The 14823-nt window shown below is 37.3% G+C and overlaps 1 protein-coding gene across 2 annotated transcripts in view; it reads left to right on the top strand.

Moving 5' to 3' along the window:
- The window catches only part of SLX4IP (SLX4 interacting protein), a 169681-nt gene that overhangs the window by 10463 nt on the left and 144395 nt on the right, over nt 1-14823 (top strand). Inside the window, exons 2-3 of one of the 2 annotated variants that reach the window (XM_014561272.2) lie at nt 1167-1244; nt 10493-10548. In XM_014561272.2, coding sequence (XP_014416758.1) covers nt 10522-10548 — 27 coding nt within the window. In that variant the 5' untranslated portion in view covers nt 1167-1244; nt 10493-10521. The remainder of the gene's footprint in view (nt 1-1166; nt 1245-10492; nt 10549-14823) is intronic. The other variant, XM_032461826.1, reaches the window with a different exon arrangement.

The raw sequence follows: 14823 nt of genomic DNA, 5'->3' as shown, positions 1-14823 counted from the left end.
ATTTATTTTTTTTCTACCTCCATTAAAATGATCATGTGCTTCTATTCTACTTGAGTTTTTAAGTATGGTTACTTTTCTAGTGTTAAACCAACCTTGCACTCCTCAGGTAACTCTCACTCGGTTCTGGTGTATTTTTTATATGTTGCTAGATTCAGATTGCTTCTATTTGGGTAGAATTCTTGCTTTTATGTTCATGTATAGAACTGGCTGTGGTTTTTCCTTTCTTAATCTGCCCTTGTCTGGGTTTGCTTTCAGGGCTTCATAAAAGGGGTTGTGAGGGGGAGGGAGTTCCCTCTTGTTCTCTTCTTTGGAATAATTTGCCCACTGGCATTATTCCTGGAACTGCTGTTGGATTTTGGATCACAAAGATTTAGAAATGGAATAGACCTTAGAGATGGGCCTGTCTCACAGGATTGTTCTACTGAGGCAGAAAGAGTTAAACACTGAGGCTCAGGTCCAGAAGGCATAGTCTGATGCACAGTGACTCACAACTTCATCATTGTAGACACCCTAATCCCCAAGTAAAGGTAACAGCCATTTTATTATGTAAGAGAGGGCTCAGAGCCTTCACACCAAATTTCATGCAAATCCACAGAGTGGCTTGGAAAACACACCATCTGACAAACTTGGTCTTTTAGGTTTTTAGGCTTATCCCATTAAGTTGAAGAACTGGGGACAAAGAATATCACCTGCTATTTCAGTAAACAAAGGTTATCTCTTTGAAACAGTTTCTCAGAGCTATCTGAGAGGCTGTTTCGGGGTTATAGTTCTCAGTAATGCTCCAAATAAAACATAATTCTCAGCTTTTAGGTTGTGGGTTTTTTTTTCCCCCATGGTCAACAGAACTGAGAGAAGAAAGGGGGCCTTGGGAGACAGGCCCTCTGACAGCTCACAGAAATCCTGGGGAGCAGGCAAAACCTCCCTGGCCCTGCTGTGGGCAGCTCCGCTGTGTGGGAACCAGCAGCTCAGTGGGGCATTAATATGTACATTGCTCACTGTGATGACAGGTGATACTTTTCATCTGGAGTATCAAAGAAATTTTCAATATATGGTATTTTAATGAAAGTCAGTAAAGATTCAATATATTTTTTGGAAAATTTCCCTTAAAAAAACAAAAGTAAAACAGTCTCGGTTCTTAGTATCTGGGATATTTCTTCATCCAACAGACTTTCCTGAGCACCCTGTCGTGTTAAGCGGGGCTCTGACGGCTCTTCGAGTGTGAGAAGCTGCTTCTTCCAGGATGGGTAAGTTTGTGCTTGCACCATATTTGGAAATTAGCAGATTGGTTCGGTTCATTTCAGATTTCAGTTTACCCTGTCGTTCATGTCTAGCACCCATGCCCAATGCTGTAATGAAGCAAAGGAAATATGCCTTCTTTATCTAAAATGACCGCAGCCAGTATGCAGGCTCGAGGTCGGTGCAACTGCTGTCCAGATGTGTGATGGGCTTTATCTTGGTAGACTGTATTTTTCATTTGTGAATAAGTGTGCCATGTCACATGGCATAATGGTGAATTAAATTCATTCATACCACATTTACCTTAGGTGTAGAGTCTCTCCTTCCCTCCCTCCCTCCCCTCTCTGTCTCTGTCTTTTCCTCTCTCTCTCTTTCTCTTTCTTTGATTAGCAGGAGAGAACCACTAACGTAGCTTTGAAGTCACCCTCTGTGTTGGGAACTTGTGTTGGTGGGGCCGGGGTGTGGGGAAGGTTAAGGGAGGGAGAGCACCCCTACCTTGACAGCCCAGTTAGCATTCAACCTTGGGACTTCTGCAGGGGACAGGTGGTGCCCTCAGTGAGCTGACAGGACTCTCTCTCACCCTTGGCCTTCAGCTATGAGACCCTGGCCTGGTCGCCCAAGTTCTCGTTAGGGGAGCAGAAGTCAGGCCTGGGAATAGATGGTCTGTGGGGTTGGTCTCTTTTAGTCCTAAAATTGTTACTTTTTGAGATGGAAAACACTGTGGAAACAAATGAAAAAATTACATTGAGAGGCAGAATGCCACATGGTATTAAAAATGGGTTGAGAATATGCAAAATACATTATTTAATTTCTTTTTTCATGCAGCCTGTTTTACACTAGTGACCATATTACTTCATATAAAAATATGAGCTTTTCAGTTCTGATTCTTACAGATCATATTTTTGAGATTGGGATTTGATGATTCTTTCTGAAGAATCTAGTCCTTAAAAAGTAAATGTCACTGCTCTTGCTTTATTAATAAAAGAAAAAAAAGATCATTTTAAAGAAGAGTTGACTGGAACCTTATTGTGAGTTGAAAATATAACCTTCACTATAAATATGACTCACAATCTGTCTAATGGCAGATACGGTCTTCCGTGTGGTCCTCCTGTCCTTTGGGAAAGGGAGGACATATGGGAAAACCAGTGTATAATGAAAAATAATTAGATCACACAGGGTTCAGCTTTGGTTAGGTACTTGCGGGCAAAACTCTCTCCCCCTTTTCTCTGTCTAGCTGAAACCATTTGTGTCCCCTCTAAGTACCCCAGAGAGGGACTCCCTAAATTCTTAGTAGAAGTTATTCAAGCCTAATTTCATTTATTTAAGGGGACTGTGTTATCAGGCTCAAATAATATAATTTTAAAGCTCTGTCTAAAGTTTTCAGAACAACCTTTGTAAATGTTGTTTTCAAACACATGTTCCTGACTTTCTAGAAACTTATTTTTTCCATTTATACCTCTGGCTAAATGGGCTTACTAAGTTGAACATCATTAAAATTTTTTCTAAATCATATGCATTACATTATTCAGAGAATAGGAATGAATAATTAAAATGACTTAGGGTTTGGGTAAGGATATTTTTGTCTATTAAGAACATTCGAATCCAAGGGTATCAGATTTTTTAAAAATCATTAAATTCATCAGATTCTTAGAAAGTCACCATTGACTAAGTAATGATAACTGTTAACACTCCTCCAGGGCCTAGAGTTTATGAGTGATTATATTGAGGATTTTCATATTCTTAGTCCTTTCAATAATTTCGAGTTAGGTATCGCTATCCCAATTTTATAAATAAGGGGTGTGGGATTCAGAAATAACTGCTTTACTGATAATAAAACCAAAACCCCTTAAACTGAACAGTACATTATGGTAGCCATTAACTTGGCATGTAAGCCAGTCCAAATTGAGGTGCCGGAAATGTAAAAGACATACCTGGTTGGAAAGCTTAGTTAAAATACCAAGAATGTAAGTATTTCTGTATTGATTACATGCCGAAATGATAATATGATGGATTTCTTGGGTTAAATAAAACATATTATTAAAATTAATTTCGCCTGTTTTTGTGTACCTCTATATTAAACGCAGCTACTAGAATATTTAAAATTACATCTGTGGCTTGCATTATATTTCTGCTGGACAGTGCTGCTTTAAAAGTATCTGTGCACATGACTGAAACAGGCAGATAGTTCCACGCACAAGGCTCACGAGTTAGGGCATCCTTCCCACCCATTCCTTCCTCCATAGCAGCTCCCTTCAACTTGCTCTTCACGTTGGAGCAGAGATTTGCACTTAAAATCTGGGTCCTTATCCTTAGATTTCTTTCCATATTTCTGCTTTATTATTTCTGTTGTGGTGGTGATGGTGATGTTGATTATTACTGGTTGTAAGTTTTGCTTCTGAGACGTTCCATTAACATTGAAGGGAGCTCCCTTTTAACCCCAGAGTCCCTACCACATACATGCATACACATTTCCCATCCTCCTGATGTTGTCATAAACATAATATTATTTATGACAAGATTTAATGTTTATTATCAAGACTGTAAATGCTGGTCATAACTGAGCTGTGTATAAAGTACTCTCTTTATTTTCTGCATAATTTTTGTTTATCCTGGAATCAGTAATTGCCTTGTTATTATTCAGTTGCTTAGCTTTCCGTGCTCCTGCCCTAATTCAATCTCATGTTCTCCACTGGTTGTCTGAAATTCATCTGCACGCACCCAGACACGTCCCGAAAATGCCTCCCTGGACCCTCACAACCTCTCTGTGTGTCCTGATGTTTCTCTGCTTGTCCAGCCCATGAGTCTCATGCCGGGGTCTGCTTTCACCAGATCCTGGGATTTCCTCTGCCTTTTGCCTGTCTCAGCCTTCCTGTTTCCTGAATCTTCCGTTTTTTTTTTTTTCTTTTTTGGGCAGTTTCCTCATTTTGGTGAAGCACATCTTTCATAGCTTCCTAAGAAAGGATGCATGGGACATACATTTTTTCAGACCTTGCATGTCTGAAAATGTTTTATTCCCCCTTGTGTTTAAATGCAACTGGAGCTTGAAAACAATGTTCTTCAGATTTTTGAGGATACTTTACTGTTGCCTTTTAGCTTCCAGAGTTGTTTTGGGCAGTTTGGAGCCAAATATTCTCTTTACCACCTTCCCTACCCCCAGCTCACCATCCCACACACATACTTTTTTAAGATTCTTTTTGTCATCAAGGCTTGAAATTTTACTGCAATTCATGCCCTCCTATGGGTCTGCTTCTATCCTGATTTTTACGTGTCAGTTCTCCTGACCAGGTCCTTTAATTTTTCATTTATTCTCTCTTATTTTTCATCTTCTTTATTTTTGCTGAAGGTTCTGGATGACTTAATCAATTTGATACTCCAGACCTTCTGTGAAGTTTTTATTTCAGCTATCATAGTTTTAATTTGTTGTTTTCCAAAAGTTCCTTTTTTTAAAAAAAAAAAAAGTTATTTATTGCTTTATGGGTGCAGTATCTCCTGCCATGCTGATGTTAGTGATAGTTTCTTAAAAAAGGTTTCTTTCTCCTTGCAAAGTTAGGTTTCAGCCAAGTAGTTTTTTTTTCTGTTTGTTTTGTTTTCTTTCATGATAATCTTTCCTTATATGGGAGTTGATTCCTGGTTGTTTATGTGTCTATGAGAACGGGACACTGAAAAGATGGAAGTTAGTGCTGCACGCAGATGTGGGGCTTGTGGGTGTGGGCTTCACTTTAGGGCCATCTGTTTCGGCTGTTTATTTGGGGAGCCCGTGATGTCAGTTCTTTCAGACCCATCTGGTTCCCTGAATGGGGAGGTCTCAGTCTCCTATTTGGAGAGACTAGGCAGGGTAGAAGGGTATTAGTCAAGCTTCTCCAGAGAACAGAAAAAACCTGGGAAAAAGCAGTGATATGATTCAGTCCAAGTCCGAGTGCCCAAGAACCAGGAGTCCCAGTGTCCAGGGGCAGGAGAAGATGGTTGTCCTAATTAGAGAGATTTTGAATTCACCCTTTCTCCACCTTTTTGTTCTGTTTGGGCCCACAGTGCATTGAATGATGCTCACCCACATTAGGGAGGGCCGTCTGCTAATCTCTTCCAGAAGCACCCTCACAGACACACCTGAAATAATGTTTTACTAGTTATAAGGCATCCCTCAGCCTAGACAAGGTGGCACATAAAATCAACCATCACAAGGGACATGTGGGCTGCCCCTTAATTTCTCTTTTTTTCTGTAGGATTCGCTAAACTTTATACTGGGCCTGTTGTTTTCCAGACCACAGATTGTCTGTCTTACCCTCTCTAGAAAGTAATTCTTCAGGCTTCTGCCAGGGTGGGAGAGGGCATTTGCTTGGCTGAACACAGTAAAGAGGAGTATGAGAACTTTATTCCTTTTTGTTACCAAATAATATTCCATTGTATGTACATACTGCATTTGGTTTATCCCTTCACCATTTGGTTTATCCATTCACCATTTGATGGACATTTGGACTGTTTCCTTTTTTTTTTTTTTTTTTTTGGTTACTATGAATAAGGCTGCTGTGAACATTTCTGTGTAAGTTTTATGTGGACATATGTTTTTAATTTTTCTTGGGTACATACCTAGGAGTGGAAATGCTGGATTATATGGCAGTTCTATGTTTTACGTTTTGAAGAACTGCCAGATTGTTTTCCAAAGTGGCTGCAACATTTTGTACATTCTCACCAGTCATGCATGGGAATTCTGATTTATCAACATCTTTGCAACACTTATTGTTTGTCTTTTTTATTTTAGCCATCCTGGTGGGGATGTTGTTGTGGTTCTGATTTGTATTCCCTTGATGACTAGCATTTTGAGCATCTCCTTATGTGCTTATTGGCCATTTGTATTTCTTCTTTGGAGAAATGTCTATTCAAGTCCTTTGTCCATTTTTAAATTGGGTTATTAATCTATTATTGAGTTTTAAGTGTTCTTTATATATTCTGGACAATAGTCCCTTGTTTGCCGTGTGAGTTGCAGATACTCTCTCTGTGGGTTGTCTTTTCAGCTTTCTTGATAGTGTCCTTTGAAACACTGAAGTTGTAAATTTTGATAAAATCTGGTTTACCAGTTTTTTTCTTTTCTCACTTGTGCTTTTGGTAGCGTATCTAAGAAATTATTGCCTTATGTGAGGTCACAAAAGTTTACATCTATGTTTTCCTCTAATAAGAGTTTATAGTTTTAGCCCTTGCAAATATTTAGGTCTTTGATCCATTTCAAGTTAATTTTTGTATATAGTGTGCTGTAGGGGTCCAACTTTGTTCTTTTGCATGTGGATATCCCATTGACTTAGTTAGCACCATTTTTTGAAAGGATTTTTTCTCTATTAAATTGTCATGGTACATTTGTTTAAAATAATTTGAACATAAATGTAAGGGTGGGTTTCTGGACTGCTGTCAGTTTTATTCCATTCATCTATGGATCTGTCTTTATGCCAGTACCACATGATCTTGATTACTCTAGTTTTGTAGTAAGTTTTCAAATGGGGAAGTATGAATTCTTCAACTTTGTTCTTCTTTTTCAAGATTATTTTGGCTACTACAGATGTCTTATATTTTCATATGAATTTTAGGATAAGGTTGTCAATTTCTGTAAAGAAGTCAGGTGGGATTTTGTTGGAGATTGTGTTGTAGATCAATTTGGGGAGTATGGCTGTCTTAAAAAATATTAAGTGTTCCAATCCATGAACATGGGATATATGCCCATTTACCTAAGTTTTTATTTTATTTTTTCAATGTTTTATGGGTTTTGGTGTACAAATCTTATTTGTTGTTGTTAAAATTTCTCATAAGTATTCTTCTGATGCTATTGTAAATGGAATTGTTTTTTAAATTTTATTTCAGGATTACTCATTGCCAGTATATAGAAGCATAGTTGATTTTTAAATGTTTATATCTTATATCCTTGCTTTGTAATTCTATTAATTTTTTTTAATTCTTCAGGATTTTCTACATGTAAGAACACTGTCATTTGTTTTATCTCTTCTTTCCCAATCTGGACGCCTTTTATTTCTATTTCTTGCCTAATTGCCCTGGCTAGAACCTCTGATACAATGTTGAGGGGAAGTGGCAAGAGCAGACATCACTATCTTTTCCTCTTTGAGGAGAAAGCTTTCAGTCTTTCATCACTTAGTATGATTTTAGCTGTGGATTTTTCATAGGTGCTCTTTATCAGGTTGAGTACGCTTCCTTTTATTCCCAGTGTACTGGGGTTTTTTTAATCAAAACAAAATGTGTTGGGTTTTGTTAATCTTTCCTAAACTTGAGATGATTATGTGTTTTTTACATTAAGGGTGTAAAAGCCATGCTTACCTGTATGCTGTATGCATGTAGTGAGATTGTATATTAAGTGTAGTGCATTGAAATAAATGAAAAGTACATACTTCTACTATACAAGTGTGCTGGTGCAGGAAAAAATATATATATTTTCAGAAACGTAGCATTTTTTACTTTCAAGTGTTATTAAAAAAAGAAAAAGAACAAAGAAACCTTTTATTTCATTAAATGATTTTTTTCTGGTGGTTGTCAAGAAACAAAATATTAAAACAGCCTTTTGTCTTTTTTTTTTTTTTTAAGTATTGGAATAAGTCTAAAGAAAAGAAAGTACCTTATGTTCCTTCATGGTTATTTAGTCAAGTATCTTGTAAGATCAGCTCCTCCCTAAGAATACAGGTTAATTCATGTTCCTCAATCACCCAGTATGTGAAAGAAGATTTGAAGGGAGACAAATATTTCAGTTAATGGTTTGAATTGTATGATTTTTGCCACGTTACCTTGATATAAATTTGCCAAATCTGATACTGTGAAAAAATTTGATAACTTTTCTAATACTTTACAAGTAAGTTTTAAAACATCCTTCTTTTAAAAGCATAAGTGAGTGCTTTCAGTTATTGCATATTTAATATTAGCCCAAAGGATTCTGAAATAAAAATTATGTGTAATTTGAATATCAGTCCATAGGCAAAATTAGAGCTTTATTTTATTCAGGGCGGTGGGTGGAGTGTTGGGTTTTTCTCTGACTAATTGGAGGTAAGCGTATACTTAGCCATCTTTTTCACAAAAATGAATCTTTGTGATTTTTGTTCTGGAAAACAATGTTTTTAAATAACCCAAATTTAATCAGAATTGTTTCTGCCCTACCAGGCCACTTGGGTAGTCCATCTCTGCTGGCTTTAGTAACCTAAGCCACCCCGCCCACCACCCCCATACACACTCTCCTTTCTTTTTTTAACTTTAAAAGAATGTGAAAAACTAGCATCATTGTGTGTATAAATATTCAACTACATGTGACTTTAAACTTCCAATTTCTTATGAAGTTCAGTTAGTTTTGTAGTTGAAGTGACTTGTGCGCAAAGCCTACATCTAAACTCTTACATAATCATTAACTGCTTGGTACCAGATGTGGCAAATACCAGGTGGCAGTGGGTCCCCAGCTTATCAACTCCTTCCCTCTTGTAAACCTTCACAGCTTCACAGTCAAAGGTCAGCAGTAAGCTCAGAAAGCAGCTTCATGGTGACCTCCACCTTCATGGTGACCTCCTCCTCTATCTTGCCTCACTTGGAAACCATTCTCAGTTTACTTACTATGCAATAGACATTCATTATTTTGTATTCAGCTAGCTTTGGTGTAATGTGCCACTGCTTTGTCTTTCTATTACACATATAGTTGTTTTGATTTATTTACAATATATGCTGTGCCATTTTGATTTTTATTTTGTTTGGTTGGTTGAATAAATTTGCAACACTCAAAACACTTGAGGTGATAGTTTAAAAACGATACCAGTATTTGATCCAATTTCATCTCAACTATGTTACACCTGGACATTTTAGATGTTTATCAAAGGCCTTTTATGGGGAGAAAAGTAAATGTGTGAAATAAATGTGTGACATTTATAAGTAATGTTGGCTCTGAACAAACTTTTGAAAACTTAGTTGACAAAATTTTGGATAAACTAAAAAAAAGCATGACTTTTGGAATCTCTGAATGCCTTGGTTCTCAGTATTATCATTCTTTATTGAATTTATTTCTTATTAAAATATGTAGTTTTTAAGACTTTTTTTTCTGACAGTCTTATGTAACTTTTTAGTGCAGGTAGATGGGAGTATCGCTTGTATATTACTGTACAGCTGACATGTGTTTTTGTCTGTTCTTTATTATCTTAGTAGTTTCATGCTATATGAGTGTGCCGTAACCAACCTATTGCCTATGAGAAACGTGTAAGATGATGTATTTACATTGTTACAAGTTTATAGTGTATTTTTCTATATTGTTTTATATGTATGTTATATAACATTCAAAAAGAATTTTTTTCTTGATTGAGAAAAGGATACAAAATCCACAATTTTTTTGATTCTTTTTTTTTTAATTTTTATTGAGGTATAGTCAGTTTATAATGTTGAAAATCCACAATTTTGATAATTGAAAATTGCCAATTGTTTTGCAGTACTTTATTATATTGGGTGTCTTGTCTTTCTTGGGCTTTTAGCTAATGGAGGAATACATTAAACACTTTTGGGTTTTAGTTGGGATTTTACATAGCTTGCATTTTAATTCTTTGATTCTTTGCTATTTCTGTTAACCCATAGCATTATTTTAATAAATGTTATAATACCAACCTACTAACTCTGGACTATATTTATTAACCTTTACAAGTTTAATTAAATAAACAAAGACAAAAGAAAAAAATGTGTTGGGTTTTGTTAATCTTTTCCAAATTTGAGATGATCATGTGTTTTGTTTTTTCCTTTTATTCTATTAAAATAGTGTATTATATTGATTAATTTTCTGTTGTAAAACCAACCTTATATTCCTATGATAAATCTAATGTGGTCATGGTGTATAATCCTTTTTATATGTTGCTAGGTTTGGTTTGTAATATTTTGTTGAATACTGGTGTGTAGATTTCCTTTCTTGTGGTATCTCTGGTATTGGTATCAGAGTAATACTGGCCTCTTAGAGTAATACGAGAAGTTTTTTCATGCTTCTATTTCTTTAAAATAGTTTGTGAAGGATTGGTATTAATCCTTCTTTAAACAGTTTGGTAGGATACATCTGGGTCTGTGCTTTTCTTTGGGCAGTTTTTAAATTGCTGATTCAATGTAATATTTTTATTAAGACCAGGTATAAGTGAACATTCATCTTGTAAAAATAACTATTGATATTTGATTATTCAGCCAAACTTTCTCCTATATTATATCCAACTAGAAAGAGACTTTGATAGACCTATTTGTAACTTTCTTTTTTCTTCTATTAAAGGTCTGTAATTACTCTGGAACCAGTAAGCCATGGCATCAAAGAAATTTGCTGTTAAAGTAAGTAATGCTTAATAGCCTTTTTAAAAATGGTTAATCATTTTTCTGCTATAACTGAGTTCTATGCTAATTGAAAATTGAAGCCCTGAACTTTCCTTCTACTCTTTAAATTTGGGGCACTACTGAAAACTTGAAGTTGGTGATTGAAAATTTGCATGTTAAGAATGAGATGGGGAAGAAATGAGTAGTTCATTTGGTCATGGGAGTTTCTTGCTTAAATTCTTTGGTAAGATACCTTTTTGGCATAACTTGATCCTTAATATAAAAAATGACCACATTGCTGGTCCATGAATGATAATGCAGGTGAAAGTAAAGAGGCAGGCAGCAAATGCTGCACCGGGCTGCGTTCTCGCCTGGCTGCCCTCTTCTGTCTTCCTCTTACAAGCATCTCTTCTTTATCCCTTGATGGCTGGATCCGAGACCATGTCAGGTGGAGAAGGATGGGAGGGTCACCTGTGAGGGGTGGTGGGGAAAGAGAGGAAGAATTGACAAATAGCGAGTACAGTAGATCCCCCAGGTTCTGCATCTGAGGATCCTACATCCAACCAACTGCAGATCCAGTCTTCTGAGAGGAATGAGTGTACAAAGGATGCTTTCACATATGCTTGTTATTAGGACATTTCTCTATGCTAGTGTTTCAGTAAGCAGAAATTCAAAACACCAAAACAAATTATAATAGTTAACCAGATCAGATACTATTTGATATTGTAGTTGTGTCTTATCTTTACCAAGTCAATGCTTGCTTAGACTTACAACATATTTATACATTTCATTGCTTGCAATTATTTCTAGTATCTGTATATTCTGTATGTAGTATTTATTTCTGTGAAAGATTGTAAGCGGTAACCTTTCACTATTTGTCTGTCTCAAAATGCGTTTTGGTTTTACTTTAGAGAGCAAAGTTTGTTTTGGAATTTTGGGTTGAACATTATTTCCACTCAGCACTCTAAAGATATGTTTACATTGTCTTCTGAAATCTGTTATTGAAACTGAGAAAGGTTTTAATTATCAGTTGACGCTTAAAAACCACCTTAAACTGTAGTGACTTAAAGCACAAGCCATTTTATTCTCTCTCAGGATTCTGTAGGTTGCCTGGTATTAGTTGGGGGGTCCTTCCTTTTGACGTTGGCTGGGGCTGCAGCATCTGGGGACCCAGATCAGCTGGCACCTCAGTGATGACAGTGCCCAGGACCATCAGTTGATCCTGGCTGTGCTTGGAAGCTCACCTGGGGCTGTTAATTGTCGCCCTTCAGTTCTCATTCAGGTGGTCACTCTGTGTAGCCTGGGCTTCTAGCTTGGTTGCTGAGTTTTGAGGGATGGTGTCTCAGAGCATGAGTTGCAGGAAGAAAGAAGTATAATTTGACAGTCCCTTGAAGAGCTGGGCTCAGAACTCTCAGATGCCACTTCCTGTATATTCCTTTGGTCAGAGCCCTCAAACGGCCAGCCCCAGGGAGGCCGCAGCTCTTGTTGTGAAAGGCAGCTTGTGCTCACGGGGAGGGGAGAGTTTGGGGGTGCATCTGTAGAGACTGGTCAGCATAGAAGTCTGCCGCCAGCCTGTCCTGATTCCTTTCTTTGTTATCTTATCTTCCTTATCAAAATATCTTGGTTCTCTCTGATTGCTCTTAAGATTTTATTTCTGTCTTGGATATTCTCCAGTTTCACTGTGAAATCTCAAGATACAGACTTTTTTATCTGTCTGGCTTGGGGTACATGTACATCTTCTTATGGAAGAGTCAAGTCTGTCATCAATTTTGGAAAATTTCAACCTTTTTCTCTTTAGGTTCTGCTCCTCTCTTTCTCTTCTCTTCGTCTGGAACTCTTAGACGGTTTGTTGGATAGTGTTGTACAGTGGTTTCTTACGTGCTAGAGGGCGATATTAACTCAGGACTGAGCCTCCGCAGGGTGTCTGCTCAGAAGAGGACTGGGCCTCTTGCAAAGCTTCTCCCAGACTGGCTGTGGTCCAGCCAAGCATACAATCCTCATCAGCCGCGAAGCTTGGTGCCCAGGCCCCTAATTATGCCAGAGATGGGTCTATTGATTTCCAAGGCAAACACACTGACGTGGCAGATTCTGCTACCAGATCGCGTCATCTTACAGCTGCACTAGCAAGACTGGGACTTAGCTCCCAGATCATGCCAGGCGGGGCAGTTACCCCAACCCTGGGTATCAAGCCAGCAGGTTTGGGATAGACAGAGTTCTGACACATTATATGGAAGATTCTACACATCATATTGTGATGGTATCCCTGCCTCTGATCACCCAGGCAAGGGACCAGTGCTTTCCCTAATCATGCAGCTTAAAAGTTCCACAACCCAAGCTTGGGATCCCATTCCGAACATCTGCCATCCTGCCCAGCCAGACTGCTGTGCGTTGCCCTAGAGGGTCATGGGCAGCAGAGGACATGCACGTCTGCTACTGCCGCTGTCACCAGGTGCCTTCTGTGATGAACTCCACTCCAGTAGCCTTATGTGTGAGCTGCTTGGCCATTTGCCCTTTCCTTTTTATCTCCTCTCCATGTGTCTATGTTGCGTTCAGAGTGCTTTCTATCAGGCTCCTTCCCATTCACCACAAGCTTCTTATCTGTATTTAATCTGCTTTTTAATCTGTATTTGATCTACCTTTTAATTTTTTTTTTTTAGTGACTTTATTTTTTATTTGAGAATTTGTGTTTGGTTACTTTTTTTAAATTCAAATTCTAGGAGTTCTTTTTTTGTATACTTGTCTTGTTTTTCCGTATGTTTCATATCCTTCTTTTATCTCCTTCATAATCTCAAAGTGATTTATTATAGCCTCTTTTAGATTGTTCTGTTATTTCCACTGTTATTTACCAAGTGTGAAATACACTGGTGGAAAGACCTGTGAACCCAGCCCTGCAGAGCAGTGGAGCAGTTTCAAATTTGCTTCTGCTGGAGCCATTGACATTTTGGTGGTTTGAGACCAGATTTATATTAATTTCGTGGCTTGGGGCTCGACCACCTTGTGGGTAGTCTGACTTTGCAACTCACAACAGAGTATGGCACAAGCTTAATGCTTTTAGTATTTTTCAGTATTTTTCTTGCTGTTCTTCCTTTTCCTCTCTACCTCAAAGCCCTGGGTGGATGGCAGGCATCCATGTTACCTCCTTGGTCAGAGAGCAGAGATTTTTTTTTTAAATTGCATTTTCAGGAAAGCCAAAGTTTTTCAAGAGAATGAAGGAAAATCTCTTTTAAATAACTTCCGTTCCAAAAATTATGGACAAACTTACCCATATGAACCAAAGAGAATTATATGAGGATATTTACAAATTGAGCACTTATTTATGTGTCAAGCTTTGTATTATGTGCTAAGCTGATATGAAGAATTGAAAGTTGATTTTAGATTTGTATATTTGTCCTTTTATTGATACTTGCTTCGTAAATCTGGAGCCTCTATTGTAGGGATGTACAAATTAATGATTGCCTTTTCTGTTGAACAGCGTCTTTAATCATTATGAGGTACCTCCTTTTATTGCTAGTTACACTTCTTAACCTAAAATCTGCTTGTCTGATATCAGTAGAGCCTGTATCTGGCATCCCCCTACCAAATGGGGTCCCACTGGATTCCGAAACTCAGCAGCCAATAAGTGCCACCTATGTACACATAGTTTCAAATCAGCATTTCATTGTCTATTTTTAACTAAGAATGGACAAAAGAGTACCATCAGAGATTTAAGGAAAACTTCAGAAACAGAGAACTGAGAAAAAGAGAAAAAAAAATTAACAAATCTGGAGGGTCAGAGAGATTCTAGTGAGCAAGAAAAAGACTTAAAAATATTATAATTTGTGTCCTCAGAGCAAAAAAGGAGGCTATTATAACTATGTAACAAGTTCAGGATATTGTGAACAAGAGAAATTCCTAAAAATAGGAAAGAACATTTGTCAATTAAAAATATAATAGAAATAAAAATTTAGTAAAGTGTATGGGAAGATGGATAAAGGGATACTGCCCAGAAAGTGGAGCAAAAAGATGATAGATAAAAAATGGGAAGATAACCCAGGAAAAATAGAGGTACAATCTTGATATGAAACATTGGAGTTCTAGAAAGGAAAGCAAATGGTGGAGAGGAAACTTATGAAAGAAATAATACAATATAATTACTAGAAATGACGACACTATTTGAACGTTTCTGTAGGTGGGCACCTAAAAAAGACAATGAAAACAAGTTGTACTAAAGCACATCATCCTAAAATTTCATAACACTGGGAATTCAGAGAATATTCTAAAAGAAAAACAGGTCCCATTCAGAGGATCAGATTC

This window comes from Camelus ferus, chromosome 19, assembly GCF_009834535.1.
Source record: "Camelus ferus isolate YT-003-E chromosome 19, BCGSAC_Cfer_1.0, whole genome shotgun sequence".
NCBI classification, from domain to species: Eukaryota; Metazoa; Chordata; class Mammalia; order Artiodactyla; family Camelidae; genus Camelus; species Camelus ferus.
The sequence above is the reverse complement of the archived record's forward strand: the minus strand, read 5'-3'. Positions and strand labels throughout refer to the sequence as shown.